At 41.4% G+C, this 27,739-nt stretch overlaps 2 protein-coding genes across 7 annotated transcripts in view; one reads left to right on the top strand and one right to left on the bottom strand.

Moving 5' to 3' along the window:
* lrmp (lymphoid-restricted membrane protein) overlaps positions 1-13,326 on the bottom strand; it is a 47,357-nt gene extending 34,031 nt beyond the window's left edge. Inside the window, exons 1-9 of one of the 4 annotated variants that reach the window (XM_030045420.1) lie at positions 12,860-13,326; positions 4,978-5,720; positions 4,483-4,593; positions 3,430-3,610; positions 1,396-1,454; positions 1,202-1,277; positions 900-1,058; positions 685-802; positions 103-153 (exon numbers count right to left, since the gene is read on the bottom strand). In XM_030045420.1, the coding sequence (XP_029901280.1) occupies positions 103-153; positions 685-802; positions 900-1,058; positions 1,202-1,277; positions 1,396-1,454; positions 3,430-3,610; positions 4,483-4,593; positions 4,978-5,665 (1,443 nt within the window). In that variant the 5' untranslated portion in view covers positions 5,666-5,720; positions 12,860-13,326. Of the gene's footprint in view, positions 1-102; positions 154-684; positions 803-899; positions 1,059-1,201; positions 1,278-1,395; positions 1,455-3,429; positions 3,611-4,482; positions 4,594-4,977; positions 5,721-7,615; positions 7,743-12,859 lie in introns of those variants that run through there. The other 3 variants (XM_030045423.1, XM_030045422.1, XM_030045421.1) reach the window with 3 other exon arrangements.
* On the top strand, positions 11,552-27,472 carry bcat1 (branched chain amino-acid transaminase 1, cytosolic). Of its 3 annotated transcripts, none has more exons than XM_030045429.1 (11): positions 11,552-11,652; positions 12,614-12,670; positions 15,881-16,081; positions 17,393-17,503; positions 17,664-17,783; positions 18,726-18,886; positions 19,815-19,957; positions 20,282-20,367; positions 20,852-20,992; positions 21,690-21,764; positions 25,143-27,472. In XM_030045429.1, the coding sequence occupies exons 1-11, from the start codon at positions 11,614-11,616 to the stop codon at positions 25,179-25,181; spliced, it is 1,173 nt and encodes a 390-aa protein (XP_029901289.1). In that variant the 5' UTR covers positions 11,552-11,613; the 3' UTR covers positions 25,182-27,472. The 3 variants fall into 3 exon arrangements, with proteins under 3 accessions (XP_029901289.1, XP_029901290.1, XP_029901288.1); XM_030045430.1 differs by lacking the exon at positions 11,552-11,652 and adding an exon at positions 11,748-11,818; XM_030045428.1 differs by lacking the exon at positions 11,552-11,652 and adding an exon at positions 12,386-12,482.
* Positions 27,473-27,739: the final 267 nt, after the last annotated feature.

The following is a 27,739-nucleotide window of genomic DNA, read 5'->3' as shown; positions in this document are numbered from 1 at the left end:
CACAACCTCAAGTTAACAGCGTAATCTGTGCAACCGGATTTACGGTACGGATGAGCAATATGACGTTGCATTGCTTAATTGGATAGAGGGCCTCATTCCTACCTCTTCCTGAAGAGAAGCAATCTTGGCAATGAGACTCTGGTTCTCTCTTTCCTACAGAGGAACAAAAGCAGAAAATCAACTGATTATATTCATACGACCTTGTGTCACTTTTAGTAAATTATAGTTGGTTTATTTTTCCAAACTGTAAATAGCAATCAAAGAATTTTGCCATGTGTATGTTACACTTCAGTATCTGTACTGTATTGTGGTCTAATGATGATGAAAGTGAGAGGTTTTAATTACACTGCACATGTGACTAGCCACACTAGGGACAAGAGTTGAAATTTCGCAATAGCTACAAGCTCTCTGTGCAGCACATCAGCTTCAAGCTCTGTACTGGCACTATGATAAATTGCAATGCCTCTATCAAATAAAATTCAAATTAAAAATAAATAACTGAATAAATAAATAAAATTATTAATACTAAATATGATAAATAAATAATAGATCATGTTAAAATAATCACTCATACATTTCTCTGTTGTAACAATTTCCAGTGAATTAAATTCCAGTGAAATTTAACTGTTTCTCATGTTGGAAGGCCCTCAGGGACCCGACTTGGATGCCTGTGTTTGCACTGACCATGTGTTTGCTGTGCGCCGAGGCACGAGTCCTGCCCTCCTCCGTGTAGCTCAGAGTCGCCTTCATCTCCTCCACCTCCTCCTTCAGCAGCTTCTCCTTCTGCACCAGCTGCTGGTTTCTGCAGGAGAGCACGCAGAGTGAGAAAACATCAACACACCACTATATCTGGGTGTCTTCATCTGTGTGTGTGTGTGAGAGAGAAAACAGAGACGTACACCCTGGCCTGGTTGCGGAGCTCCTCGTTCTCCTCAGCCAGCTTCTGGTTGCTCTCCTCCATGCCCTCCACCACCTGCTTCAGCTTCCTCACCTCCTCCTGCAGCTTCTGGTTGCTCATCTGGAGGTCGGCCACGCAGTACACCAGCTCTGACGTCTCGCTGGAGGCGCACATCCAAAATACAACCGATAAAAAAACTTTCTGGAGCCCAAGGACATGTGTGGGTGTGCAGTCACACAAATACAGGTGTGCTGCTGCCTACTCTGAAAGATGCAGACCAGTGCTTCCACTCTCTCTACTTACAACTCCGCTCTGGACGCCTCTCCTCCAAAGGCTTCCAGACTTCCTGAGGTCATGTTGAGCAGCATGGATCTTTTAGCTAAAATACACACAGACACACACACACCAAAATCATGATCAATAGTGGATGCATGTACGATACAAGGAACTGAAGAGCAAAAATGTGTGTGTGTGTGTGTGTGTGTGTGCCTGCTCACCGGACAGGCTGTCTCGGAGTTTAACTGGGTCCTGAGTTGGCTCGTCCACTGGCTCTTCACTGAAATACAGAGAAACTTGTCTGAGTGCATGCAAAATTACCAACGTACAACATCGTCCGCTCTCCTCATCACTGGAGGAAGGCTAAGGAAGCGGTAGCCGTGGCTCCCGCTGTTTCTATGAGCAACCTGAAAACCTGTCTGAAACGCTATGCTACTCTGCTAAACCTGAAGTGTTTTAATTTCCAGTCCTCGGCTGGATGAGCACTTGAAAAATAAGCATTTTCAGCCCTGTCACATCCTCTCTGCTATAAGCAACGAGAAAAAGAGTTCCCTGGCAGATACACAGCCGCTGAGCCGTTTTCTAATTAAAGTAAACACATAAATGATGCATGCGGTGCCTGGGTCAATCAGTAACAAGATGCATCATCTTTCAAAGTGTGAGAGGCTACAAATTCTGAAGCTATAGTGCACAGCAGGAAAAACGAGTTTGTTAGCATTGCATGAGCCACGCACATGGGGGTAATGTATGATGTAAAAAATGCAACTTGCAAAATTTCCCAAAATAAGGCTCTGCAAATATCTTTTGAAACAGGACGTGCATTCAACATGTTAATCAGGCCTAAATACACACATAATGCACTTTGGCGAGAAGTTTTGAGTGTACACAAAACGTAAGTGTGTTTGCGAGGTAAAATACATTGGCTACCTTTAACTACAGCGCCATCACCAGGCCAATCAGTGTATTTTTTAATGCCAGAACACAGCCAAAAATTCAATAGAAGAGAAGCCTTTATTGTCATTGTGTACATACAATGAAATTGCAGACCCCGACAGAAATCCCTACAAAATTCAGCGAAAATGGATCAGTAGCGTCTAAGTCACCACATCTTATCTGACCTTTAATCACAGCATCCCAATTGAGCCAATCAGATACACTGTCTCTCCAAGTTTCTGCAAAATCAGATTGGCTGTGTCTTAGAGAACAAGTGGGATGGATTCACAGTGCAGCCCCCCCACCCCAATATGATTGCATAGGAAAAAAAATCAAAGTAACAAAGTCAGCAGCTGTTGCAAACATTAAGAATGACTGCATCTTTGTTTGCAGCCAGACCATAGTGGCATAAGCGGCTCCGGGTTACTGTCTCACTAACAATGCCAACAGCAACAACAACAACGAGTCCTTTGAAGTCAACATGGTGATATATGAACCGCCTCAGAGACCAAAAATGTATTTACAGACCTGCAGCAGATCATGCGGTTAACTGGAGTGGCACATAGCTGAAGCTATGGGGGGAAAAAAAAAATCTCACCAGCTATCTTATCTGGTGCATAACCCGCCTACAGAGCATCCACTTGCATAACTCTAGCAGGACATATGACTGGCTCTTCTCTAAAGGGCTTAAAAAAAAAGAAAGAAAAGAAAGGAAAGGCACTGGACTAAGAAATACTTAAACATCTAAAAACCTCCATTCAACATGCATGTTTTTAGGAGAGGTCATCACTTCCTCACACCACGTTTAAGAGTTTGGAAGCAGTGTGTGTGGAAACCGAGAGCAAAACAAGTTGCTCAAAAGAAGGTCATTCAGTCACAGCGCACATCTGGATGAGTCAAGGCACAAACTAATGAAGAAAAACATCAAACTTCAAAATATCAGACTTTTGCCGTAAGAATCCTGCTTTGTCCTGATTCATATTGTAAGGCACATAAAAATAAATGAAGAATCTCATGTTTTATCTTAACTAATTCACAAAAAAAAAAATCAAGCACATAACAGCACAGAACATTTTCCATTGCTCGACCTAGCTGTCCAACTCTGAAATAAAAAAAAAAGTTTCTCTCCTCCATAAGCTGTCCAGCATCTGAAAATATGGACACCTACTGGAAAAGAAAATTCATTATGGATTTTCACAGGTTCTTAGTCATCTCAAGACCTTTTCAGAAAACAAAAAAAACAGTCACATTTAACAGAATCGAACCAAGTTCATTTTGTAATACTGAGTCATGAACACCAGATGTCAAAATTTTCCCAGTACCCGTTGTTGCGGCAGTCGTCGATCCACTCCTTCATGATGGCATGGTACGTGTCCAGGTCGATGGAGACGTCTTTGTGCTCTGGGTCCAACATGTTGCACAGCTCCTCCAGCCCGCTGTCCTCGGAGCTGCGGCTGGTGGTGTGGCGCAGGTAGTCCACAATGCGAGAAACGTACACCTTACCTGGCGGAGGAAAAGGGAAGATAAAGGATTCACGGAGTTAAATATATATATATATAAAAAAATTCACCCTTTCATATTACAGTATATATCATCAGTTCATGTGATTCAATGCCTTGTGGAAGTTATTTTGTCATTACTGATTTTCTTTTTTGGTGTATACACTTTTCCTGAGCCTTGCCCATTTCTACCTCATTGATTTGTGTTTTTTTTAAGTCTCATCAACCGGCTTTTGAGTAAAGCGGCAGGAGGAAGGAAAATGGTGCATGCATGCAAGTAAAAGCACCTAACAAGAGAAATACTGCCAGAAAAAAAAAAAAAAAAAAAACAAGTTTAAAATACCATCTCTTTGTGTTCCTCACCATGTGACCTACAGGATCATCTTATTCTCAATGCAGCCTCAATATCACACACAACAGAAAAAACCCCAGCCAGGGAGGGGATCACAAAAAAAAAACATGACCCCGAAAAACAACAAATAATATCTCTTTTGAAAGATGAGTAGAAGTTGTGAGTTTCAGAAATGCTATGCTCATGAGAAGCAGAGATAAACCACGCTTTCTCTCTGCCTTTATTCACATATCGCATCCCAAAACTCCTCTCGTCAACATGGTAAGCAGAATAAAACCGGGCACATCAAGGAGAGAGACACAGCAAAGACAAATGTTGTCTGATTGCTGGAAAACTGAGGAATTAAACAACTTTAAACACATGGGGAGATACACACGCTGCAATGTACTACACACACTGCTAACAAGTTAAAATGCATTTCTTTGATAAAAAAAAAAGGATATTCAATCTGCTAGTCATTCCAAATGTGTACAGGAGTATTGTTATTCATGACAATATGCATGTGTGTGTGTGTGTATACGTACCTCTGCGCTGGGTGTCGCAGGCGTGGAAGATGGTGTCGAGTAGATCCTCCTCACAGATCAAACTCACTTCTGCCATATTCTCCCTCCTGGAGTCAGAAGCCAATGTGGATCCTGTGCATGTTTGTGTGGACGCACACACACACACACACACACACACACACACAGTGGTTTAAGTTGCAAGCACATGATAGATTTTGCTTCAGGCGCAACAACAAAATGCCATGCATACTGGCTGTAATAGTAAGAAAAGTGATACAGCACAAGCCCAAGAACAAGCCCAAGGCCTGTGTGCATGTGTGTGTGTGTGTTATGGACACAAACAAAGCATTCAAATGTGTGTTCAAACATTTTTGCATTTTTTTTCTCTCTCTCTGCACTTTGTAATTACAAAAATATTAAAATAAAAGTCTATTTTTTAAAAAGTGGACACCATATAATCCACCATGTGCTCACTGCAGCCACCCAGCTAGAGGCTAACAGGGCGCTCCAGCCTACCTCCATCTCCCATGGACAGCCTTTTGACAACCAGAGCCGGGTAGGGCAGCTCACACTCCATTGTGTTCTCCAAGTCGGCCGAGCAGAAGTTGAGGTTGTAGGAGAGCATGCTGTGGCCCTGGGAGTCTGAGCGACGCAGCGGCGGACTCGTGCTTTGCCTCTCGCTTTCAGGCTGTGTGCATGGCGCTTTCTGCGTGAACGTAAAGTAAGGAGAGTCTTTAGCTTGGCTGGATGGGGTCGAGCAGTACTTCTGCCATGTCTTTGCCTGTCCTGGGCCACTGCTGCTGCCACAACCAGCACCTCTCCTCTCCCCCAGGGTGCTGGTGATGGTGTACGTGACATTGGTGGGGTTGGACGCCGGAGTGAAGGGGCAGGAAGGCGTGGACGGAGGGACGGAGGGACCCAGGCTGTTTCTTGAGGAAGCCGTGGAGGCCAGCATCCCCTTCCCTCGGCCCTGCTCCCTCTCCCTGTCCCCCTTTTCTCCGTGGACGGCCCGTTTCTTCAGGATGTCTTCCAGGTTGTGCCTCAGGTCGCACTGGGGGCTGTCGTAGTTGCTGGATGAGAGCTTGGGGATCTGGAAGGGCGAGTTGGGCTCTCGGTCACCGCGCCACTGGATGGTCTGCAGTTTGCGGCAGATACTATCCACGGGGTTGTGGCGACGTGTTGACTGGGGGGTGCAGTAGTCCATGCTGCTGGTGGCCGGGCTGGAGAGCAGGCTTCCTGGCTAGAGGAGAGACTGAAGTCTGCGGGGACACAAGCAAAGCATTTAATTTATTGTCTGTGGAGGTTCTCCATCATCCAAGTCATGGTTATCCACATGGAGTTGGATCAGAGACTTTTCATTTCTCGCTCAAGAGGCCTCTTCTTCTTGTCTGAAGAAGCTTCTTGGATGAGAAATGAAACATATCCGAGAATGTACACACTAGCCCAGTTGCCCTTTATTCAACTCTTTGTGGATTTCATTTAGGTTACAGCAAAATTACAACTTAAGCAAAGTAACTATTAGGGTTTGGCAATACATTGATATATCAATATTGTGATATATGACTAGATCCTGCTGGGGACTTTCTTTTCTTTTCTTGGTTTTAAAGTCTTTAATACAGAAAATGGAGTCAATCTTCTGAACTTATAAGACTGTTCCAGCTTTGCTGTTATCTGCTACTCCCTGATCATTTATTATGTACACATCACTGATCGCTTATCAAAAATCTCTTTTGTGTCAATATCTCATAAAAGCACCAATAGTCATCCTTATAATGACACCACGGTATCAGTATTAAGGTATTCAGTCAAGCAGATCATGTGTTTGATTTTGTCCATACCACCAAGCTCTAGGAACTACACAAGAATGGCCAACTATAAGCTCATAAAGCTCTCCAGTGCCAAAAGAAAATAAGTGATAACAGAAAATAAAAACAGGCATGTTAAGTGTGAAAAGGAGAATGCAACATTAAATGAAACAGAGGTAGGCAAATGCAAGATACAAGGACGTATAAGCATAGAAACCTTGAAGAGGCTATGCTGATTCTGCTGCAGGACAACCAGCGATGTACAGCACGTAACACTGCATGACACAGCACATGATCAATTGTATAACAGCATACTTTCAGTATGTTCAATCTGCATGGTTCAGTCTCCACTGGTGGGAGTAACTTTGCAGCATCCGTGGCAGGAAAGGTGCCAAAGGAGTTGGAGTGTGGTTGATGCCTTGTGCAAGAGCTCCCACATGAAGGGTTGGCAAACAAAAAAAAATGTTTCTGGTCTGCAAAACATCAGCTATGAGTTGATGCAGGGGCAGCAACTTCAAAGTGGTAATTATTAGTCCCAGTTGCCTCGATAGCAACCATTGCAGAATGAAGGGAATGAGGGAGGAAATTAGGGACAGAGGGAAGGAGGGATGGAATGTATAAATGGATGAAAGAATGGCCCATCTGTTCAAATTTATTTTAACCACACATACAGCTGAGAAAATACAACAAGAATGCATGCAAAATCAGCTTATGAGTTTTTAAAAGATTTGAGCTCCAGTGTGGCAAAATGAAAATGTGCATAACTTTGGGGCAAACCGCATGCACACAACCGGAGGCCAATCCTCTGGAGGTGTGTAAGTGAGCAAAAGCATTCCTAAAAATAAAGTTTCTCACGTATCCTCTTTAACCAGGCTTTCCTTCAAGTAGAAACCTAGTAGGCCTGTATATCTAATTTTATCTGATGGCGCACCTGCATTTACACTTACTATAAACAGCTTCTGATGAAACACAATAGTAAACTGTGTCTATAATATATTCTTAATCAAGTATTTCAAATATCACAGCAAAACGCTTTCATCTAGGATTTCTGCAAACTGCTACCCGTGGAATTCATTTAATTGCTCCACAGGAAATAAAATATACAGCACACATAAATAGGCTATACAATTAGGCAAAATAAGGTAACAGTAAAGTAAGTCTTTTTATTTTTTACAGGAATGCAATAGGTAGGCGATGCGTCCATGCAAACACGGCATGCACCTGAGCGTCAAGTCTAAAAAACCCCTCTAAGCTTCTCTCTGAATCACCAAACCTTTGTTTTATTGCAGAAAATACTACTAATCAAGTGCGTCTGCGCGATAGCTGCAACAGTCCGTCCAATTTATTACCTTGAAGAGCTTGCAGGAGCGAATATTCCGTCTTGAAAATGTTTGGAGAAATCGTCCTGACGCACAGATGGCACAGCCGCGCACACAGGTAGTTTGAAGCACAGCGCCACTGAGACTGGGAGGCATTAAAAACCTTGGTGGGTGGTGACGGCTCTAAAAGTGAGCCAGCACCGCCTCCCTGCGGTCTGCATGGGTCATAGCACCCAGTAGTTGCATGACGCCACTGGATTTTTTGTTTTTCAAAGAAATGCAGACAGTCCAAACTATATATCTTCTCTGGTGTCACTATAACACTTATATACTATCTCACTTGCAGTTTGCAGTGTGTTTGCAGTATCAATACAAAATTCACTGAATCTATAATGCAATTAATTTATTTTATGTTGTCATGTATTTATTTATGTCTCTTCTGCTATCATTAGGATGGTGTGCGCCTAAGTCTGTGCCACTCAAAAATGTGCTTATATTGCATCTAACAGTGTTTCTGATCTCCCATGTTATCACTATAATGTTCCTAAAATATTAGTTTAAGGACTTCAAATGTCTGCTTTACCTTTGCACTGAGTTTAAAGTGACTTTATTATATTTGATGGCAAGCATATTATTTTTTTAAGTTTCATATGGTAGCAGTGTTATTCCCATAGGTGTTATATTATAATATTTATAGTTTTGCTGTGATGTTTGTACAGTATCCTGGCGTTACTGTTCTTCTTTTTTTAGTGAAGGAATATCAGTTAAATTCTCTGGATAAACAAAAGTAATGACGAGGAATGTAAAATGTAGGCTGTAGGTTTGAGCAAATTGAGAACTAGAGCCTACTGTGATTCTATTGTAAAGTTTAGGAAATACTATACAAATAGTATGTTTTTTTTCTACAAGTAACCAGTAGACATGTTTCCTCTGCAGGTTATTGATGACATGCCAAAAACATCAAAACTCTTGACATGCCTTTCTAAGCAGAATATAATGGATAACTATGTCTTTGTTACAGTTTAATCAAAAGAGCTCAAGCTACTGTCGTGCCTGAGGTTTTAAGGCACATGCAGACGGATCTGATCAAACATTTTTAAACACGTTCACACAGAAGAAAAAAAAAAAAAAAAAAGACATGAAATAGGCCTGCAGCCAGCATCAGTTGAGAAATTTACATGAAAGTATAAATAGGAAGGGGAGGTCAAACAAGTTGTCCTCACCCCAAATTGCCACACATTGCACTGCAGTCTATGGCGACACTGTGCCTCACCACAGGTCACTGAAGTGCAAGTACAAGTTCAAGTTGGACTTACCAAAAAAAAAAAAAAGTCCTCAATCACACATGATTGAGGACTGAAATGTGTGTTGGTTTCCAGTGAATTTTCCTTTGTTATACTAAGTTTTTGATGCTCAGGAGCGCAATGCTGAGGTATCGATTATTTAGGATCAACACGAGACACGAAACCTCTAAATTTAGCTGCAACATCATCACAGAATTGAGCAACAGGCAGGTAAGCCCTAAACATATGACGAAATGTACCGCTGGCTCTCAAAGGGCACAGGGTGGTGCTCATGGCATCACCATCTGCTGATGGCTGGGGTGACCCATCTCCACGACCTATCCGGAGGCAGAGGAGCAATTACGCTTTAAGTAAATATGACGCAAGATGGGTATTATATATAGGCTTATAGTCTGTGCTCTTCAGCTGAATTAGGCTATTCTAACACAAGAATAAAGTGTGACTGCATCTAATTTACCGCCATGCGGCCCAAGCCTCCAATAACCGCAAAAAGAAAAGCGCACCAGGTAAGTAAACTATTCCTTAGATCCAAATCTTCTTTATATACGTAACAAAGTACATTTACATATATTTTATAAGTTTGTGAGACCCTACTTTCCCTGCACCACGTTACCTGACGGTTGCCGGTACTAGTTACTCTGCAGTATAAGCTTTTATATGTAAAGCATCAAATCATGCATTATTATAGGAGCAGTTTGAGCTAGAACATAATAAAAGCTACATTTCCAGGTTAATGCATCAATAATAGCATTCTTCACATTGGCATTACTTCTTCTTTTCACCACATAGCCCAAATAGGCATAACTACATACCTACATAGTCCAAATAGGACTTTACAGTATTAAAATATGCCTATTTGTAAAGAGCGCATGTTTGTCAGGGAAATACGCCGGTATTCGGTGAATGAAGTTTGGTCGAGTAACCAACAGGGGGAGGGAGAGCAATTAAAATGTATATTCTGGGAAGGGCACTCATTTTTTAAAACAGCAAATTGAAATTAGGAAGGCTTGCCCATGTAAGACTTTCTTCACCATCTCAGAAAAAATATGTTCAATCATGTAATTAAAGGAGGGAGATTGATTGATACCTAAATACCTAAAGCAGTGGACTATGAGGACATTTCCATGTAATGTGGCCTTCTTCATTCAGAGGCAAGAGAGAGCAGGTTAATGCCAGCTGATCTCAGAAGGTGCACTTTGAAAACTTAGGGCTGATGAGAAAAGGACCAAAAATGTTCATAATTAATCAGACAGGCTGTGACAAAAAAAAACATGTAGACTCCTCCTTCAAATTCCATACTTATTCTAAGTTTTTGGTCTGTTTAATTCAAAGGGTCCTGATCATGGTGCCAACAATGTAGACTCAACCATTGCATCTCATGCTTATTCAGGGTCACCTCAATGAGATGTTACACAGGGCACCTTTAAGTCCTGACAGTGGCCCAAACTCCTCAACTATGAATAAAATAGAAGGGCTGCATACTGATGGATCCTGAATAAAAAAAACAATACATCATCAGCATAGCACCAGATGATGATGGGTGTTATGAAGGGGAATTAAAGGACTGCATGTGTGGTCATCATGGGCTAGAGGTTCGAGTGAGTCCTGGCCTCTGAGGACAACTTTAACAAGAGGCTCTTGAAATCGAGGTGAGCTAGTTTTACCAGTGAGCACCAGTGCAGTACAGAACTATCGTCATATGGATAAAACTTTCTCCAAACATCGTCAGAGGCTAACCTAGATTCAACCAGGGGTGTGGGTAATAACTGACCAATAAATGAATGCGAGTACCTGCGGGTGTTAGTTTTGGATGAGTAGATGCAGGTTTTTGTTTTGCATGGAATAAAAGTGGTGGTGGTGGTGGTGGTGTATGTGTATGTGCATAATGCTGATAGATGCTCACCACGCTCCTGTGTGTGTGTGTGTGTATGTATGTGTGTATGTGTGTATGGATGCTATCATCACACTGTGTAAATATGCAGAATGAGTTTTAACTGAGACCTGGGAATAATGAACCATTATTGGCCCATAAGCGGGATAAATTCTGGCCCTCAGCAGTTTCTAGGATCAGCTGTGTGATTTTCTAAGACTTTACGCATGACTGAGTTATCCATATGCTCTGCTGCGTCACTGAAGTGGTAAATGCATGGCAACACCATGCGTCCATATCAAAACGGCACATCTGAAAAACATAGAGATAGTGATACCACAGAACACCGAAATATTCAAATTAGGCTATAATAAGGGGCCCAATACCCCCACAAATTAGAGGGAATATTAGGAAACTCCTATATCTCACAGAAACTATTACCATAAAGTATAATAAGATCACGATAAATTCATGTAAAAGTCTCTTTTGGCTCAAAAAGGAGGCATCCCTATTATGAAGAGTTGCCATTTGAGAGAAAAAAAAAAAAAAAAAGACTTAGGATGGGGTCACCAAAAAGTCACTACTGATAACCATGAATGCACACAATCTCCACATTAAAAAAAAAAAATAATAATAAAAAAAATAAGAGGAATATTACATAATTTTGTGTCCCGATCTGGTTAATCAGTACAGTAAAATGTAGAACCACTACACTGATAAAAGATCAGCCGAGTGAGTTTGAGGTCTGGTATCATTACAGAACAGTAATGGGAGGCACCGCTCCAACATGTGAATAATCTATAAGCGGTTTAGCCGGAGCCTGAATAGGCGCAACTCCGCTTTTATTTTTCATCATGGCGAGCCTCCATTCAGACGCGCCGGCTGCTCTGAAGGTAAACCGACGCACACAAGCCCAGTTCAGCCGATATCGGTCTGTAAGGTGCCTTGTCCTGCAATATAGACGAGACTACCAGGATAAATGAAAGGGATAAATATTGGTGACGCAGATTGCGCTTTAATCTGCCAGGTACACGAGACGCTCGTGCGGATACAAGCAGGGTAAAATAACCAGGTGTATGTTATGATAGAGTATATTTTAGAGCACTTTACTAAAATATCCATGTCGACGATTCACTGAATAGTTTGTGATGGCCTATTTTACAGCGAGCGGTCACCTGTATTGGTGCTGTCTGCCTCAGCCTTTTCGTTTGGGACAGCCAGTGACGTAATTTCGCCAGTGGCCCGTTTTCTTGTACTCGTCTGCACCCAAATACTGAATGTAGTCCACCACATAACCTTCAGTACAGGGCTGTGATGAACATGACGTTGAAATAGCCAAGCCTGCTTTCTCCAATGTTGCCAGTCAGTAGTTATTTACTCATTAATTTACTGTAAAGAAGAAGTAATGTTGAATTTTAGAAGGATGCCATACAAAGTCGTCATGATAATGTTATAGGAATGTTGTAGTAATTTCTAAGAAAATACAAAATATCAGATTTCGACAAACTTACTGAGTATCACAGAGTTCCCATAGGAATATCATAGGTATGGTGCAGTAAATTTCCCATGTGTTTTATTTAATATTATTGTTGGGAAGGCATCAATAAATGAGTGCCCCCAGGTTATTTGATATGAGCCACCTTAATCAATAATGCAAAGACTGTGGAAAGGAGCCTACACTCTGTTGCCCTCAAAAACTTGTTCTCCCTGCTGTCATTCACAGGTGAAAATTTCTAATTTTATGTACCGTGATTGTATTTGCAGTCAGCAAAATGACTATAAGCTTTGTTGTGGCAAAGATGGGAGTGACACTGTATATCATTATGGTTATGACATTGTTCGATTTCTCCTCAGGGGCGCGGTGATGTGTCCAACAATCAAAAGGCTGCCAACAACTTCCACAGCTTCAAGGTACAGTATTGTTGCAACAAAGGACGCAGCCATTGTGTGGTGATGTTTTTGTTTTCACATCTTGAATAACACATCTGTGGGCATCAAGTTTGAAGTAGGAATGGTATGCAATGTTACAACAGGAGATGCTAAAGAAGTACCTGTATTCAGTCTTTTTAAATGGGATTTAAATGGCAACCTGTCACCTACCCTCAGTCCCTGCTCCAGCTGCAGCATCTTGATGTTTCCTTGGTGTCCCGACACTCAAAAATCCCCCCTGTTACTCCACATTTAGGCTATTCCCACTCAGTTTCTGGGCCTCATGTTGCAAAGTCCAAATCCAAAAGGCCCTCAGAGTTACAGTTATTTAACGGTATTCTTAGTGTGAAAGGAAATAAAAGAAAAACAAATCCAAATGAAATCCCGAATGGGTGTTTGGATCGATCGAGGTCGACTTGTTGTCCCTCAGTGATCCTGTGGCGGATCAATGTTCTGTAAGGCCGCAGATTGAGCACTCAAGTTCCTTCCGTGCGAAATGGTTTCCATGTTGTTGCCATTGTTTTGCTACTAGGATACTATCAGCGCTCACTCTTTGTCGTCCTCCTCTTCCTCCTCCTGGTGCAGCAGGAGCTGCTGTGCCGCCTGCTCAGCAGAATCCACTTTCCCAGCTCACGCTAAGTAGCTGGGGCTTTGCTTGTTTTCTGACCCTCACTGCCTGAGCAGTAGACAGAAGGCTCAGGTGGAGATTAGGGCGAAAGAGCGATGAGCAGACAGACACACACGCACCTGCAGACATGCACACACACAAGGATGACCCGTGACTTAGAGTTGGAGATATGTGTCATCTTTTGCTTCTATTGAAATAAGTAGAAGAGACCTGGGTGTGTTGACTTTACCAACGTTTTGCGATTTCTGCAATTGTAAATTGTAAATTTTGGTTTTGCCATGTTCACTGTGTTGGTGTGTTTGTATGTGTATGTGTGTGTGAGAGACAGTTTCTCAACCTTCTTTAGGTGAACATTACTCCAGAATTTGGATTTGTGAAGCCTGTCTTTGATCAGTCAGCCAAACCAACCACAACCAAACCACACCTGACAAATAATGCAAAAGGCCGATCCTGATCACTTGGAATGTCAAAGTCAGTGTCAATGTATGAACTTCTGACCCACACACACACACACACACACACACACACTGTCAATATTTATAGGGATGTAATCCTGGCCAAACGCCGGCTCAACTGTGTGTGAACTGAAGGAAGCAGGTCCCAGTGAAGATGGATTATGACTCATGCTGAGGACACACAGACAGTATAGACTGCCACTGTGTTGCTGTAATGATAACAGTCAGGGTTGAGGTCTTACTGTGCACCGCCTGACCTGCTCTGAAACAACCACTCAAACAGGAACGAGTGTTTTTACTCTCGAAAGACTTCAGCGATGTTAAATCATTTCCCACATTCCATCTTAAAAAACCCCCATTGCAACAAGTCATTCATATTTCATATTCAGTATTTAAAAAAAAATCTATTTATTCTTAAAACAAGTGAAAAAAATCTGTCAGCGGGATGAGACAGTCCCACTTGTTTCCAGTGCAGCTTCACTTGTTTCAGGGTGTTTTCTTCTGGGAACAAGTGTAAACATGTTGAAACAAGGTAGAATAAGGCAGTTCAGCCCACTAGGGTCAAGAAAGACGCTTGTTGAGATAGAGATTTTTTTTTTTTTTTTTTTTTTTTTCTCAGTGAAGATGGTGTGAAGGTTAAAACCCCTGCCTCTGTCCCTGATAACCTGATGTACCCATTAAGACAGAGGACCGCCCTCTGGAAATAATGTGAAACCAAGGGAAATAATGAATATTCTTATGTCCCACCTGTAAATTAAACATTGGGAAGCCAGGCAATCAGAAGCAGAAAGAGTGATTTGCTTTCTGTGAGAAGAGGCCCTGTGAGAACATAAAATACCCAGTGTAATCTGAGAACAGTGTCATGCGCTGCTGTGCTGTGGTTACTCTCTACTTTTTCTTCTCAGTCGCTATAATCTGGGATTACAGTGCAGGCAACCGTCTGCCCTGCAAGGGAGTGGCTAGTAGGTCCAGCCTAATCCCGAGTACAGCCAATGAGAGTTGAGAGATAGCTGAGTGACAGGCAGAGGAAGAAGTGTAGTGTTGTCTCTTCAAAAGAGGAATCATGTTGGAATAACTCATTCTATGCTGTTCTGCCATGAGCTGCTCTGTATCTGGCTGTGACTTTTGACTTAACTGTAAAACAATTATGCAAAAGGAGAATTTCCCCACAGGGATCCATAAAGCATCATGATGGTCTTGATTGTAATTGCAAAATGAATAATTCTGTTTCTGTTCACTCTCGCCCCCGTGCATCCACAGCCTTGGAGTTACACTGTAACCAGTGTAGCCCAGGGTGTTGGCTTTACCTGCAATATCTTACCTGCTCAAAGATTTACTGCTGAGGATGAGAGATCAGAGGTTACCTTTGGCTTATGTTTGCTCGTGCCAACCTGTGAATTAACCTTTCACACTGCCATTCAACACCTGCTGTTCATATTAGAGCTGTGGAGAGAGAGAGAGCCTCTGTTTCTAATTTTCTCCACCAAGAAATTGTTCTTTTTGCCCATATTCGTTTGTTTGCGTGTCTGTCAGCAAAATATCTCAAAATCTGATTTACAAATGTCCATGACATTTGGTGGACAGATCAGACCTATACTAAGGAACACATGATTAGATTCTGGTGGTGATCCAGATCTGAGGTTTCTACCCCAGGATGATGGATAGGATAATCTCTAATATCTGAGATAAACGAAAAGAACGTCCATTTCTGCTTAATGACCATTTCCATTTGGGACATTGGGTTGAACAACTTGTGAAGAGTGTCGGGTGCACCCAAGGAGAACAAAGGTCAGAGCTAATAAGAGCAAAAATAGCTAAGTAAAGAAGTAGAGGGCTCCAAAATTTCAAGAGGAGAGTAGATTAGAAGAAGTAGAGGAAACAGATATTCTGTTCAAGAGGCGATGGTGACTGATTCAGGGGGAGACAGGAGATGCAGAGGTGAGTTTTCATTACAGGTCTAACCCAGGAAGAACCAGTCCTGAGCCCTGTGGATTCTGAAAGCTAATGAGAATTGGCTTTTCCCTTTACATGTGAATAAGAATTAGTTGATGAAATGTGAAACAAATTGCTAATATTAGACTGTTCTCTCTGCTGTCCTGCGTGCACCAGGCAGCTGACCTGGATATCCAGCTGTCCCTGACCCTGAAGCCCAAATCGGACATGTCCAACCTCGTTTTTGGGTCCGTCTTCACCGACCACATGCTGACCATACAGTGGTCTGCGACCGAGGGCTGGCAGGCGCCGCACATCAAGCCTTTCGGAAACTTGTCTCTCCATCCGGCCTGCTCATGCTTGCACTACAGTGTGGAGGTATGTGTACAGTACACCCACCCAGAGCGGTTGTTTATCTTTCATAATTGCATGTATTAAAAAGGGAACAGTGAATTCAATGGTAAAGAGAAGCTCAGATAAAAGAGAAAGAAAAATCTTCAGTTGTTCAATTTCCTGCCTTATTCTACTTTATTTTTTGCTGAGAATATTAAAGAATTAATGTTTTGTCCTTGTTTATGGAAATGTTTGCATTGCTTAACATGCAGGTTCCTAAACCTTTTAGAGAGTGGAAAGAAAGAAAGAAAGAAAGAAAGACAGAAAAGAAAGAGAGAGCGAGAGAAAAAGAGCTCCATAATGAAATACGGGATGAAATTTTGAACAGAGTAAAATGGCATGATGGCAAAAATGAAAATGTAGGGTCTATTTTGAAAGCAATATCATCGAAAAAGCATACCTAACCTTTGTTGCAGTCTGTAATGATAAGAATAAAAACTTCAAAAGTGCCAAGTAGGAAAAAAATAGTATTACATCAGCATTATGCTGCATGGGTGCAAATGACTGAGAACTAAGAAAAGCACTAGTTCACTATGTGTCTATATATATATGTTCATATGTATAGTATTTATATATACATTAATTAAAAGTTAAAGGAGAAAAAAGGGCGGGGGTGGGGGGATATTCTCTCAAGGGGCCCAAAATTGCTAGCTGCGGCCCTGCCTCCAGTCGTCCAGCCAGTTGGTTAGTTACTGTGTGGTTTAATGAGGCACTGTTCAATTCCATTAGTGTAAGGAATCAAAATGAATGCTGGTCTGCTTTTTAGGTCGCTGTCATTGAGCCTATGAGGCCGCTGGCACTTTGTAATCAACCCATTATCTATTGTCTTTGTTCAGACTTTTTACACAGAGTTCAGCTTCACTGCCAGGCAAATAAAAGCCTCCGCCTCACATGTGTGACCTCATTACATCTGCTTTCAGGCCCAATCTCTGCTTGAGGGTTTGAGACTGAGAGCCCATTGTAGTTTTGATAAAACGGCTGCTGCAACAATTGAAGGCCGTAAAGTGCGAAGAACAAGAGGGATTTTTTATCTGTCTCTTCTCCTCTCATGTTTCTTTTTCAATTTGCGGTATAAATAGCTCGGCGAGTCTAACAGATGTTCTCAAGGCTGCTCTGTCATCTTGCTCAGTCGCTGACTTTGTTTTGTTCGGCGTGTGAGTCAAAGTGAGGCTGCCTGCGGCTCCCCAGCAATATAACTTTATGTAGTTCTCTTCTCTTCTCTTCTCTTCTCTTCTCTTCTCTTCTCTTCTCTTCTCTTCTCTTCTCTTCTCTTCTCTTCCCTTCTTCCTTCACCAGCTCTTTGAGGGGATGAAGGCGTACCGTGGCCCTGACAGCAAAGTGCGCCTCTTCAGGCCGATGCTCAACATGAACCGCATGGCCAAGTCAGCCGAGAGAGCCTGTCTTCCTGTAAGAACACAATAACTGATAAAAATATGAAAAAAATGGCCACCCAGAGAAAGTGGATAGTTGGATGGATTGACACCAAGAGAGACAGATATCAGATATTTGCTTTTGCCTCCAAACTGTAAGCTCGGCCACCTTTTCTCCCTCTCTGTCCGTCCTGCAGGCGTTTGATCAGTCGGAGCTGCTGGAGTGCATCAGGCGGCTGGTGGAGATCGAACAGGACTGGATTCCCCAGTCCGAGTCAGTCAGCCTCTACATCAGACCTACCTTTATCGGCACAGAGGTGAGGAGGTTCAGTGTTGGAGCTTTGTACAGCTCCAACTACACCAGCTTACTGTATTTTTCACGACTCTCTTGCAATTGAACGTTTGCATGGCCCCGTATGTGCAGGATAATTTTCCTCACTGGGAGATCCGTGAAGCCTGTTCAGAAACCAGTTTAGAAAATCAAAATGTTTTCATGTGGCAGCAGCAATAGGAGTCAGTGAGAGAGAGTCTGATCCCTGTTGCTATGCAGACAGAGTCATGCACTGGTAGCCACAATATTATGCGTAATAGTACACATAGTACACATTAAAAATGCATGTTAACTGTTTTGTTTTTTTTTGGCTTCATATTGAATGACTTTTTCTAATTTAATGGGGAAAGTAGGTAAACATAAAATTAGCAATGTATGTTTTCAATGTTCTGTATACATTTTGTGCGCATCAGTGCGTATTTGGGGTTAGTTTGACCCCAGGCTTTTTAGCTGCATAAAACATATAAGAAATATCACCATTGTACATACATTTGCTTTAGTTGTTTTGGATGGCACTGATGAGGCCAGCCAGTTCTTATGACATTTGGAAGGAAAAAACTTGATTCCCTCAAGAACTTATATGTATGGGTGAGGTGTGGGGGTGTGTGTTGTATTTAAAGGGCTATTTAGGTAGTCAACTAGACACATAAGGTAGCTGACACCTTAATTTGGGTTACAATTGTACTATATTAATTTTCTGGAGGTTTAAATTACTAGAGTCAAACTGACCCAACTGATAAAAAACATTAAAACATGTGAAAGTAAGGCATTCAAGGCATTCCAGCTGGACTTTTTGTTTCCCAAATGGATGATATGACATGTTATAATGAAACTCTAACTAAATCTGTGTGTGTGTGTGTGTGTGTGTGTGTGTGTGTGTGTGTGTGTGTGTGTGTGTGTGTGTGTGTGTGTGGGTGTGCCATTGTAGCCATCTCTTGGTGTGAAGAAGCCAACAAATGCCTTACTGTTTGTGATCCTGAGTCCAGTGGGGTCCTACTTCAGCACCGGGATAAAGCCGGTCTCTCTGTGGGCCGATCCCAAGTACATCCGGGCCTGGAGAGGAGGGACTGGAGACTGCAAAATGGGAGGGTGGGTGGGCACACACACACACACACACACACACGCACATGCACACCTAATGCACTGTGTTTGGATTCTTAAAAGAAAAGCATTTCCCGTTTGAGCCGTATACTTGAAAGGAATTTCTCCAGCAGCAAACAAGGTAATGGACTGTGAAATCTGTTTGAGTCCCACTAATTTCCCCCTGACACAGTTTCTGCCGAGCCAGAGGTCCTGCTAACAGCTTTCACTGGATATTCAGGGATAAAGAGCTTTATTTTGCATTGTGACACTTTATCAAAGGAGTCACACTCAGCGCAACTTTTGGCAACAGTTCTGCTGCTACACACACCCACGCATACACACACACACACACACACACACACACACACACACACACACAGACACACACACAAACACAAACACAGCATACACTATTTGTTGTCACCAATCCTTTCAACCATGGTGGCCTAACCTGTTTTAGATATCATTATATTTTGTATTTTACAATCTACATTATATATATATATATATATATATATATATATATATACTGACTCATAACAAAAACGTGTTTTTTTTTTTTGTTAAAAAGAATAAATAAATAAATAAAATATTGTCTACCATACGAATTAAACATTTAAACATTTCTAAACATTTATTTGTATTTGGCAATTTTTGTATTTTAATTAATTGCCCTAGTTCTGTATTTTTTGTATGTAATAATCTCCACTTTTATTTATTTTTGTATGTATTTTCTGTTTTATTAATTTGTTATTTATTATTTTTTCTCCATATATTATTTTCTGTATGGATATTCTGCACAAATTTTTATTCATGTACATTTATTAACAAAATTGTACCTATATATTATATTATATTGTATAACACCATCTTATGCACCAGCAGTGAATGAGCTGCACACGGAACCACTAAGGAGTAAATGTGATTTCAACAGGAACTATGGAGCGTCTATCTGTGCCCAGCACGAGGCGGTGGATAACGGCTGTCAGCAGGTGCTGTGGCTGTATGGAGACGACCACCAGATCACCGAGGTGGGAACCATGAACATCTTCCTCCACTGGATCAATGAGGATGGAGGTCAGTCCACAATACCTGAAAATAGACATAAAAAACTACTCAAAGAAAGTAAATGCAATGCTTGAGGGACTGTTCTGACTTCTTCAGGCTGTGAAAATGATTTCCATTTAAGCAACTGACAAGTACCTTATGAAATGACTCGTTATTGACAATTAATTAAAGAATCAACTTGTTTGGTTGAGGCCAGCATTCATAGTGAATGCTGTGCTGTTGCTCCCTCTAGTGGCTGTGCAGCATCGGTACAAGATGAGGATAGGCAGCGTCTCCTGCACAGTTAGCCATTTTTCACTTGTCTTTTTTTTTCAAACCGTCTTTTCTTTCCAGAGGAGGAGCTGGCAACACCGCCTCTAGACGGCATCATCCTTCCTGGCATAACCCGGCAGAGCATCCTGGAACTAACCAAGAACTGGGTGAGAGAGAGCGAGAGAGAGAGAGAGAGAGAGAGAGAGAGAGAAGAGGCTGTACCAGTGTGTTTATAATGCACATGAACACACAGAAGTTTGACTAAACCAATGAGATTATTAGAAAATTTCAATCCACAAACCCTTCCCTGAAAAAAAAGCTCAAGAATAAACGACAAGCTGCCACATTTTCCAGACAGCCTTTTTAATTAGGATCATTTTGGTTTAATTTCATTTCACTGCCTCGCTTTGATTTGAGACAATAATTGTCCACTTGGCACTTCCCGGCTCGCCTGGAAAAGTTCTCCTCTCTGTGGTTCTTCCCAAGATTTCTTAAAATTTTTTGAATTTTCTTTGGCCCAATATGAGCGATCAGGTCACGGGGTGTCCTTTTGCTCTCTATAATCTCTGGACCTGTAAACCCCTTTTAGACTGTAACGGTGATTTGGTGCTGCACAATTAAACGTGAACCTTTACTCTCTCCACTCGTCAGGGGGAGTTTAAGGTGACGGAGCGCTACCTGACCATGGCGGACCTCTGCTGCGCTCTGAAGGAGCAGCGCATCAAGGAGATGTTTGGTGCCGGGACGGCCTGCGTGGTCTGCCCAGTGGGACGCATCCTCTACCAGGGAGAGGTAAACTTTTTATTTATTAAAAATAAATTAATAAAATTCAAAATAAATTAATAAAAAATAGATGACCTGTCCATTTAATATAAGTTTTGCTTTGTTTATTTTGAAATTGTATTGTAGATTGACTAGTGATTACCTGTAAAAGATTCATATTTCATTTTTTTTTTTTTTTTTTTACAATACACAATACACAAATCAATAAACATTGCATCAAGGCTGATAAATTTAGGTTTCTCTCATCTATAATCATTTTTCACTTTTTATTGCCAACTGGAAACCTGCCGATTTTACTTTCTTGCGTCCTAATAACTGAAAGGGATTTTTTTCCTGATTGGAGGATCCTCTTCATCAGTTCATCAGTAATAATAATAATACCATTAATTTCATTTTGAAGTCAAGTTAAAGTTTTTTCATATGAAGTAATTGCTAGAAAATTTGAAGAAAAAGTTACATGTAAATAAGTGTGTACTTTAGTGTTGAATAAATGAGGCTCGTGGTCTCTTGTGACCAGATGGATAATTTTCATTTTAAGAAGCGTGTGAGAGCCCTGTGGCGGCTTGTTTTAATACAATATGTTTTCACGCTTAATATGTTATTTGGTATCAAATTTAATATGTTATCATGTTACAAGTAGCCTCACAAAACTGATGATGTTTATGTGTGTGTGTGTGTGTGTGTGTGTGTGTGCCTGGGTCTCAAGAACCTGCACATCCCATCTCAGGAGACAAACTCACAGCTGGCTTCCCGACTGGTCAAAGAACTCACAGATATACAGGTTGGTGGATGCACACACACACACACACACACACACACACACACACACACAAACACACACCGGTCCCCCCCCCCCCCCAGATGTTTTCCGCTGCTCAGTAGCATAAGCATCTGGATGAACATCTGTCTTATTTGCACCCGTCACCCTGAGGACTCCTCTATTATTGCACTGTTATAATTAAAGCCGTCAGACATGTGACAATAGAAAAACATTTTGACACCAGCCGTTTTAGGAGGGACGCACTTTGGGATGTCCCAAGCTGATAAATGATCGGCACTGGGGCCTGATCTTGGCATTTTTAAGCCACTGGATTGGCTAAAAAAATCCTGTACATCATCTGCTGTAGGACATAGTGCCCAAATCATCACTTTTCCATACTTGCGGCTGCACAAAACAAGTCTGAAGAGAGAGGGATGAAAAACTGAAAGCGGCCCAGCAGAACACCAAAGTTCACTTTTTAACTTATTATGTTTATACTGGTGCTCAATCCAAACCAGTAAATGAACGAGCCATGATGTAGGCTTTTTTTTTTTTTTTTTTTAAAGCAGAATATCTGCAAAATAAGCTCAACCTGCCTTTTACTCACTTCAGTGCATTCATAGTGTCTGTCTGTGTATATGTGTGTGTGTGTGCATGATTCAATACTAAACAGATACTAAACAGTGCATGAGCCGGATCAGAATGAGGGACCAAAAAAGCTGATTGCGCCTCCCCTGGTGGGCTGTAATGTCAAACCTGTCAAAAAATAAGAAGCTAAAATACAATCAGATTGCGCTTAGAGCCAAAAGTGCCTGTATCAGCTCCATTTATGCTTTATTTGTATTGGTAATGCCTGCGTACTAGTTGCTATTCAACCCTCTATTCAAGAAAACACATACAGTACATACAGAGTGCATGTAGCATCCTTGTTAGTGCTAACATAGTGAACATTAATTAGCAAAGAGGTTTCACTGGTAATAAATAAAAATGCGTTGACTGAAACATGGTGAACGTGAGTCAAGGCCTAACAGAGCATAACAGAAATATTCATGAGGTGACTCCAAAAATTAACTTCTCATCTTGCACCCTGCATAATTGCATTAAAGGACTATTACCCGCATGTTCATTATATAACTAAATGAAATTAAATTACCAGTTAATAACCCTAGTTATGCATGAATGAAGTTTTTGAACCTGATTTGGAAAGGGGGTATCAGACATGGCCTAGCACTAACACCACCTCTGCTGTCTTTAACTGTCCACACGGCGCTCCGGTTTTAAACAGAGTTATAATGTTCTCGCTGAAGGCTTAATGTGAGTTAATGTGTGTGTTATGTATCGTTAATATTTTGTGATCGTTTTGTATAATGAGCCTGTTATTAGGAATATGGGCTTGAAAGTGTTGCCGCTATTACTTTGGGGAGGCCCTCCTCATACGGTTGAAAACTACAAACCTCAACATGCTCAACAGTTCCCCAACTTGCAAAGCCGCAGCATGCATAATGGCAATAATTATCATTTTAATTAATTATCATTTATTGCCTGGGATTGATTTTCTCACAAAACACCACATGATGAATGCAGCAGCCAAGTGAGAAGTCCCAGATGTCAGACTTTCCCACCGGTTCATGAACGCAGCATAGTTACCACCTGATGGTTATGTTCATCAGCAAAATGTAACAGATTCTTGGGCCAAATTTCACCAAATTTTACCAAAAATAATGACCAACTTTTTCAGATTGTTTGTAACAGATATTGTTGGGCTAACTCTAAAAATAACTTCCATACTTATTCTATGATTTCCAGCTTGAGGCAGATAGGAAAACGACCAAGGTCTTCATGATATCATCTCAATCTGAGCTTATAGGTTGGCCCAGGGCGTCGTGGCTCTTTTGTAAAATGAAAACACGCTGATCATAAATATGCAGTGACAGACAATCATAAATATTGAGTTTGCTTACATGTTGGACCATAAGAGGCGTGGTTTTGCATTTCCAAATGATAACATCACTGCAGCTCATGATTCTCGACGACGATCTAGTTTAAACACCCTCTTTGACTGAATGGAGTGTGTGTATGTGTGTGTGTGTGTGTGTGTGTGTAAGGATGCCAGCCTTTAGATTTCATTTTTAAACTTTCTCTAAAAACTTTGGTTGATTAACCTCTGTCCTTTTTTCCTCTCTTGTTTTCCTTCATTTCCTCTTTTCTTTGTTTGATCGCCTTTCCCTCTCTCCGTCTCTCCATTAATTTCGCGGCACATCTCCGTTTGTTTTCATCTCCGTGGTCAGTCCGAGCCACGTGATTAGCATATCTGCTCTTTACATCATCCAGGCCTGGTATGCACGCGTGCTCTGCGTGTGAATATGTGTGTGCGTGTGTGTTTGTGTGTTTGCCTATATGTGTTTTATGTCTTGTCCGGATGTGTGCGGGGGGCCTGCAGCGATAACATCTTCACTTCTTTGCGCTGACATCACTTCAGAGACAGAGAGGGAGAGGAAAAAGAGGGAGGGAGAGAGAGAGAGAGAGAGACGCAGGCTTAATGGCTGAGCGAGGAGAGTCGGAGATAGGGGCAAGACAAACTCCTGAACGCTCTCATTAAGCTCGCCATAATTACACAAACCCAATTATTGCCTCAGCCTTTTGTGATCTTCAAAGCCAAGATGCTGCAAATGAAGCCTCGAACAAGTGGAAGAGGAGGAGGAAACAGAGTGGCGGGGGGCAGCAAAGCTTAATGAACAATAAATCGACAAAACGCTCGGAAAACGCCGCGCTCCTTCCGCGATGCTGTTAAATCTGTTGACATTTCATTTGGAGGGAAACAGTAGCATGTTATCCCCCCCCTCCAACCCTCCCCACACACACACACACATACACACACACACACACGCACACTCTCCCTCCTCCTCCCGCCCCTCTTGAAGACAACATTGTGCAACAAACAAGCGAGTGGTCTGAGGCAGCAGATGAAAGATGGGTTTACTAAGTCGCCCCGCTGTTCCTCTTTCAAGTTAATTAGAAATCACATTCTTTTGTTTCCCCTTCGCGGGCGCTTATTTACTTTCTCACTTCGACCATTAGAACAAATTTGCAACATGAGACGCAAATAATTGGATTTGTCTCCGCGGCTGTCACGGATTGGGGAACATTTTGTTTTGATTTTTATTATCTTTTTTTTTTTTTTTTTGTGTCTGTTGTGTTGTGTTCAGTTGGTGGCTGAGTTTGCAGATTTGCTCACGGATATTTGTTTTCATTTTTTGATTTGTGTTTTGCTCGCAATTAAGAGGCGACGGGCGAGGGAAGTTTAGCAAGTTTGGTGGCAAGAAATTGTTTCCTGCTTTGGGGCTCGGTGAGACTCGGGATTCGCTTTTTAACCTTTTCCTGACCTTTGCTCTCTTACAGTACGGCCGCACCCCCAGCGACTGGGCTGTCCTGGTGTAGCAGAGACCGAGGAACCTGTAGCACACACACACACACGCACACACACAAAATCACACATGCATCCACCCATAAAGACATAACACAATACAACCACGCAGACATTCAAATGCCCAAAGACACAGTAATCACGCACATTGTGTAACAGTAACACACACAAATATACACTAAAAATATGTAATATGGTGCAAACTACTTATTAGCACAAGTCTTGTGCATGTATGCAGTCTTTTAGATGTGCAATAATCTCACTCTCGCTGCAATATGCTGGATAGCCAAAGTCGAAGCCGAAGTGGCTCCGCAGTGAACGTCTTGTAGCTACAACTTTAAACTCCCTTACAACTTTAATTAATGACTAACGCGCAGGAAAACTGTCCACAGCAATTAGCAAAACATGAAGTGATGCCTCACTATGCACATGCAATACTGCACAATAGCTTACAGTATTTGACCACGACTCGCTCTGCTAGTTCTCTTTATTTGAACAGAATAATGAACAGAGCACAGTTTTTATAGTGCTTAAATATAATAATAAATAAACGTAATCAGACAAAGATACAGTGTGGATGGATACAGAGGTAAATGGGGCCTTAGTGCTCTGATCACTACATTGCCATTACAAATATAGCTGACAGAAATGAAATGTACAGTGGTAGAGGAGGTCTCTATCTGCGTGAAAATCATGTGAAAATCATTGTTAATATCCGTCTCCATTGATCCGATGACAAGTGGACAACTGAGACAGATCGCCATTCAGTTGTTCAGAATTTGTCTTAGTGAGCTCACTAACAAGGCAGGAATTTGCACGACAATTAATTAATCAAATAAATTAAATATAACCACTCACTCACAGGCACATAATACATTAATTAAAGTAAAAAACACATAATTGAAAAGCAATCATACAATAGCATAAGGGCAGAAATAAAATCCAAACATGAAAACAATAAATGGAATAATGACACCCTCAGGGAATTGAGTGCTTCAGGTGCATTAAGATGCACTTACAGTAAAATGGAACCACAGAGGATAAAGGGCTTTAAGTCCATATCTTGCAAATCTGAATTCCCCGTTTGACATTCCGCTCGAGTTCACACTACAAACTACCACCACCTCCAAAACGTGATTTGTGTGCTCGGATCACTCAAGCTGCGCCGGAGCCTGTTCACACAGCACCGCCCGCTTCTGATTCGATCACCCGAGAGATGCACGTTAAAACCAAATGTGACCGTGATCGTGGAGGGGAAGTGACGGACGGCACACTCCGCCTGGTCCAGCTGAGCTTCTCAGTGCTGAAACTAGAAGATTGATGATTGTGCTGGATGACTGAAAAGCAGTGTGTTGTTGAAAAAGAACAAAAATAACATATATACTAATCATAATTTAGCCTGGATCCAGCCTTTGTGAATTGCCATGATCACTTTTTTTTTTGATTGCGTGGTGATCCCTGAGGTCTCAAACTGCTTTCATTCCCCACGGCAGATTTAAAACAGAATCTACTCGAGATGCCTGATTGGCCGGTCAGCAAGAAATGTTAGGGATAATCGGGATCGATAAATTAAAAGATGAAAAATAGGACAGTTGAAAAGCTGTGCAATGCCTGATGATGCACTCAGTTAACCTGCTATGATTGGTTTAATGCTGACAAATGGTCGTGGGACAAGCACTGACTTCAGTAAATCACCTGTGATAGAAACAGAGTTGAATTACAGTGTGATTCATAGGGTCTGGAAACCAGGCTAATCATAATATGTATTTTTTTTTTTTTTTTTTTAATGTAGCACATTCGCAAAGGTGGGATGAAGTAAATCAGCAAACAAAGATGTTACTGTTGGCCCTCTAATAGGTGCTTTCGTCATTCACTTTACAGGGAAGTTGAACACTCAAAGACACAATTAGCACAGTGAGTGATTTTAAACATCAGGAATGGGAGAAACCAGCACTTCCTGTAGCACCTTGAATCCGATGGAGCTGCTGTATCTAAACTATTTAGCATAACGATAATCTGTGTAGCAAGCATTATTTATGCAATTTGATTTGTGGAGTTGTGTCGATGTGAATGTGTTGTTTGTGTTTGATCAGAAGTATGCCGTTCTCTTTTATATAGCTTGTGTGTTTTCATTATTGTTGTAAGGATAGAGCTTTATTTTTGAATTGTACTGTATACTGGTCCTTTAGAGAGATTAATTGTACTTTACCAAAGCTGAAAGAGATTTCTGTAAATGTGAGATTAACACAGGGAGGATTTTATTAAAATGAAATAAAATTAAATTAAAAAAAAAAAATCCAAAATGCCTTAAGGTTTCTTTTAAAGAAGTTCTCCAGCTGTGCAAACACACTTGATGGTAAATAGTGATGAACAGCCCATGCATTGTCCAAGAACATAGTTTTAGTTTTGTTTTAGTGTGAATTTATGAATTTAAGGTGCTCTATTTTATTTGATTTTGAATTAATCTCTTTGCTCCAACACCCCGAACCAGCTAGTTGTCTTGGAGTATTATGGTTTTATGCTTGCTGTAGACATTACATAAAGAAACAGCTCCCACGCACGTCTGCATCAT

This window comes from Myripristis murdjan, chromosome 23 (assembly GCF_902150065.1).
Source record: "Myripristis murdjan chromosome 23, fMyrMur1.1, whole genome shotgun sequence".
Taxonomy (NCBI): Eukaryota; Metazoa; Chordata; class Actinopteri; order Holocentriformes; family Holocentridae; genus Myripristis; species Myripristis murdjan.
Note: the sequence above shows the minus strand (reverse complement) of the source record. Positions and strands in the feature narration are given on the sequence as shown.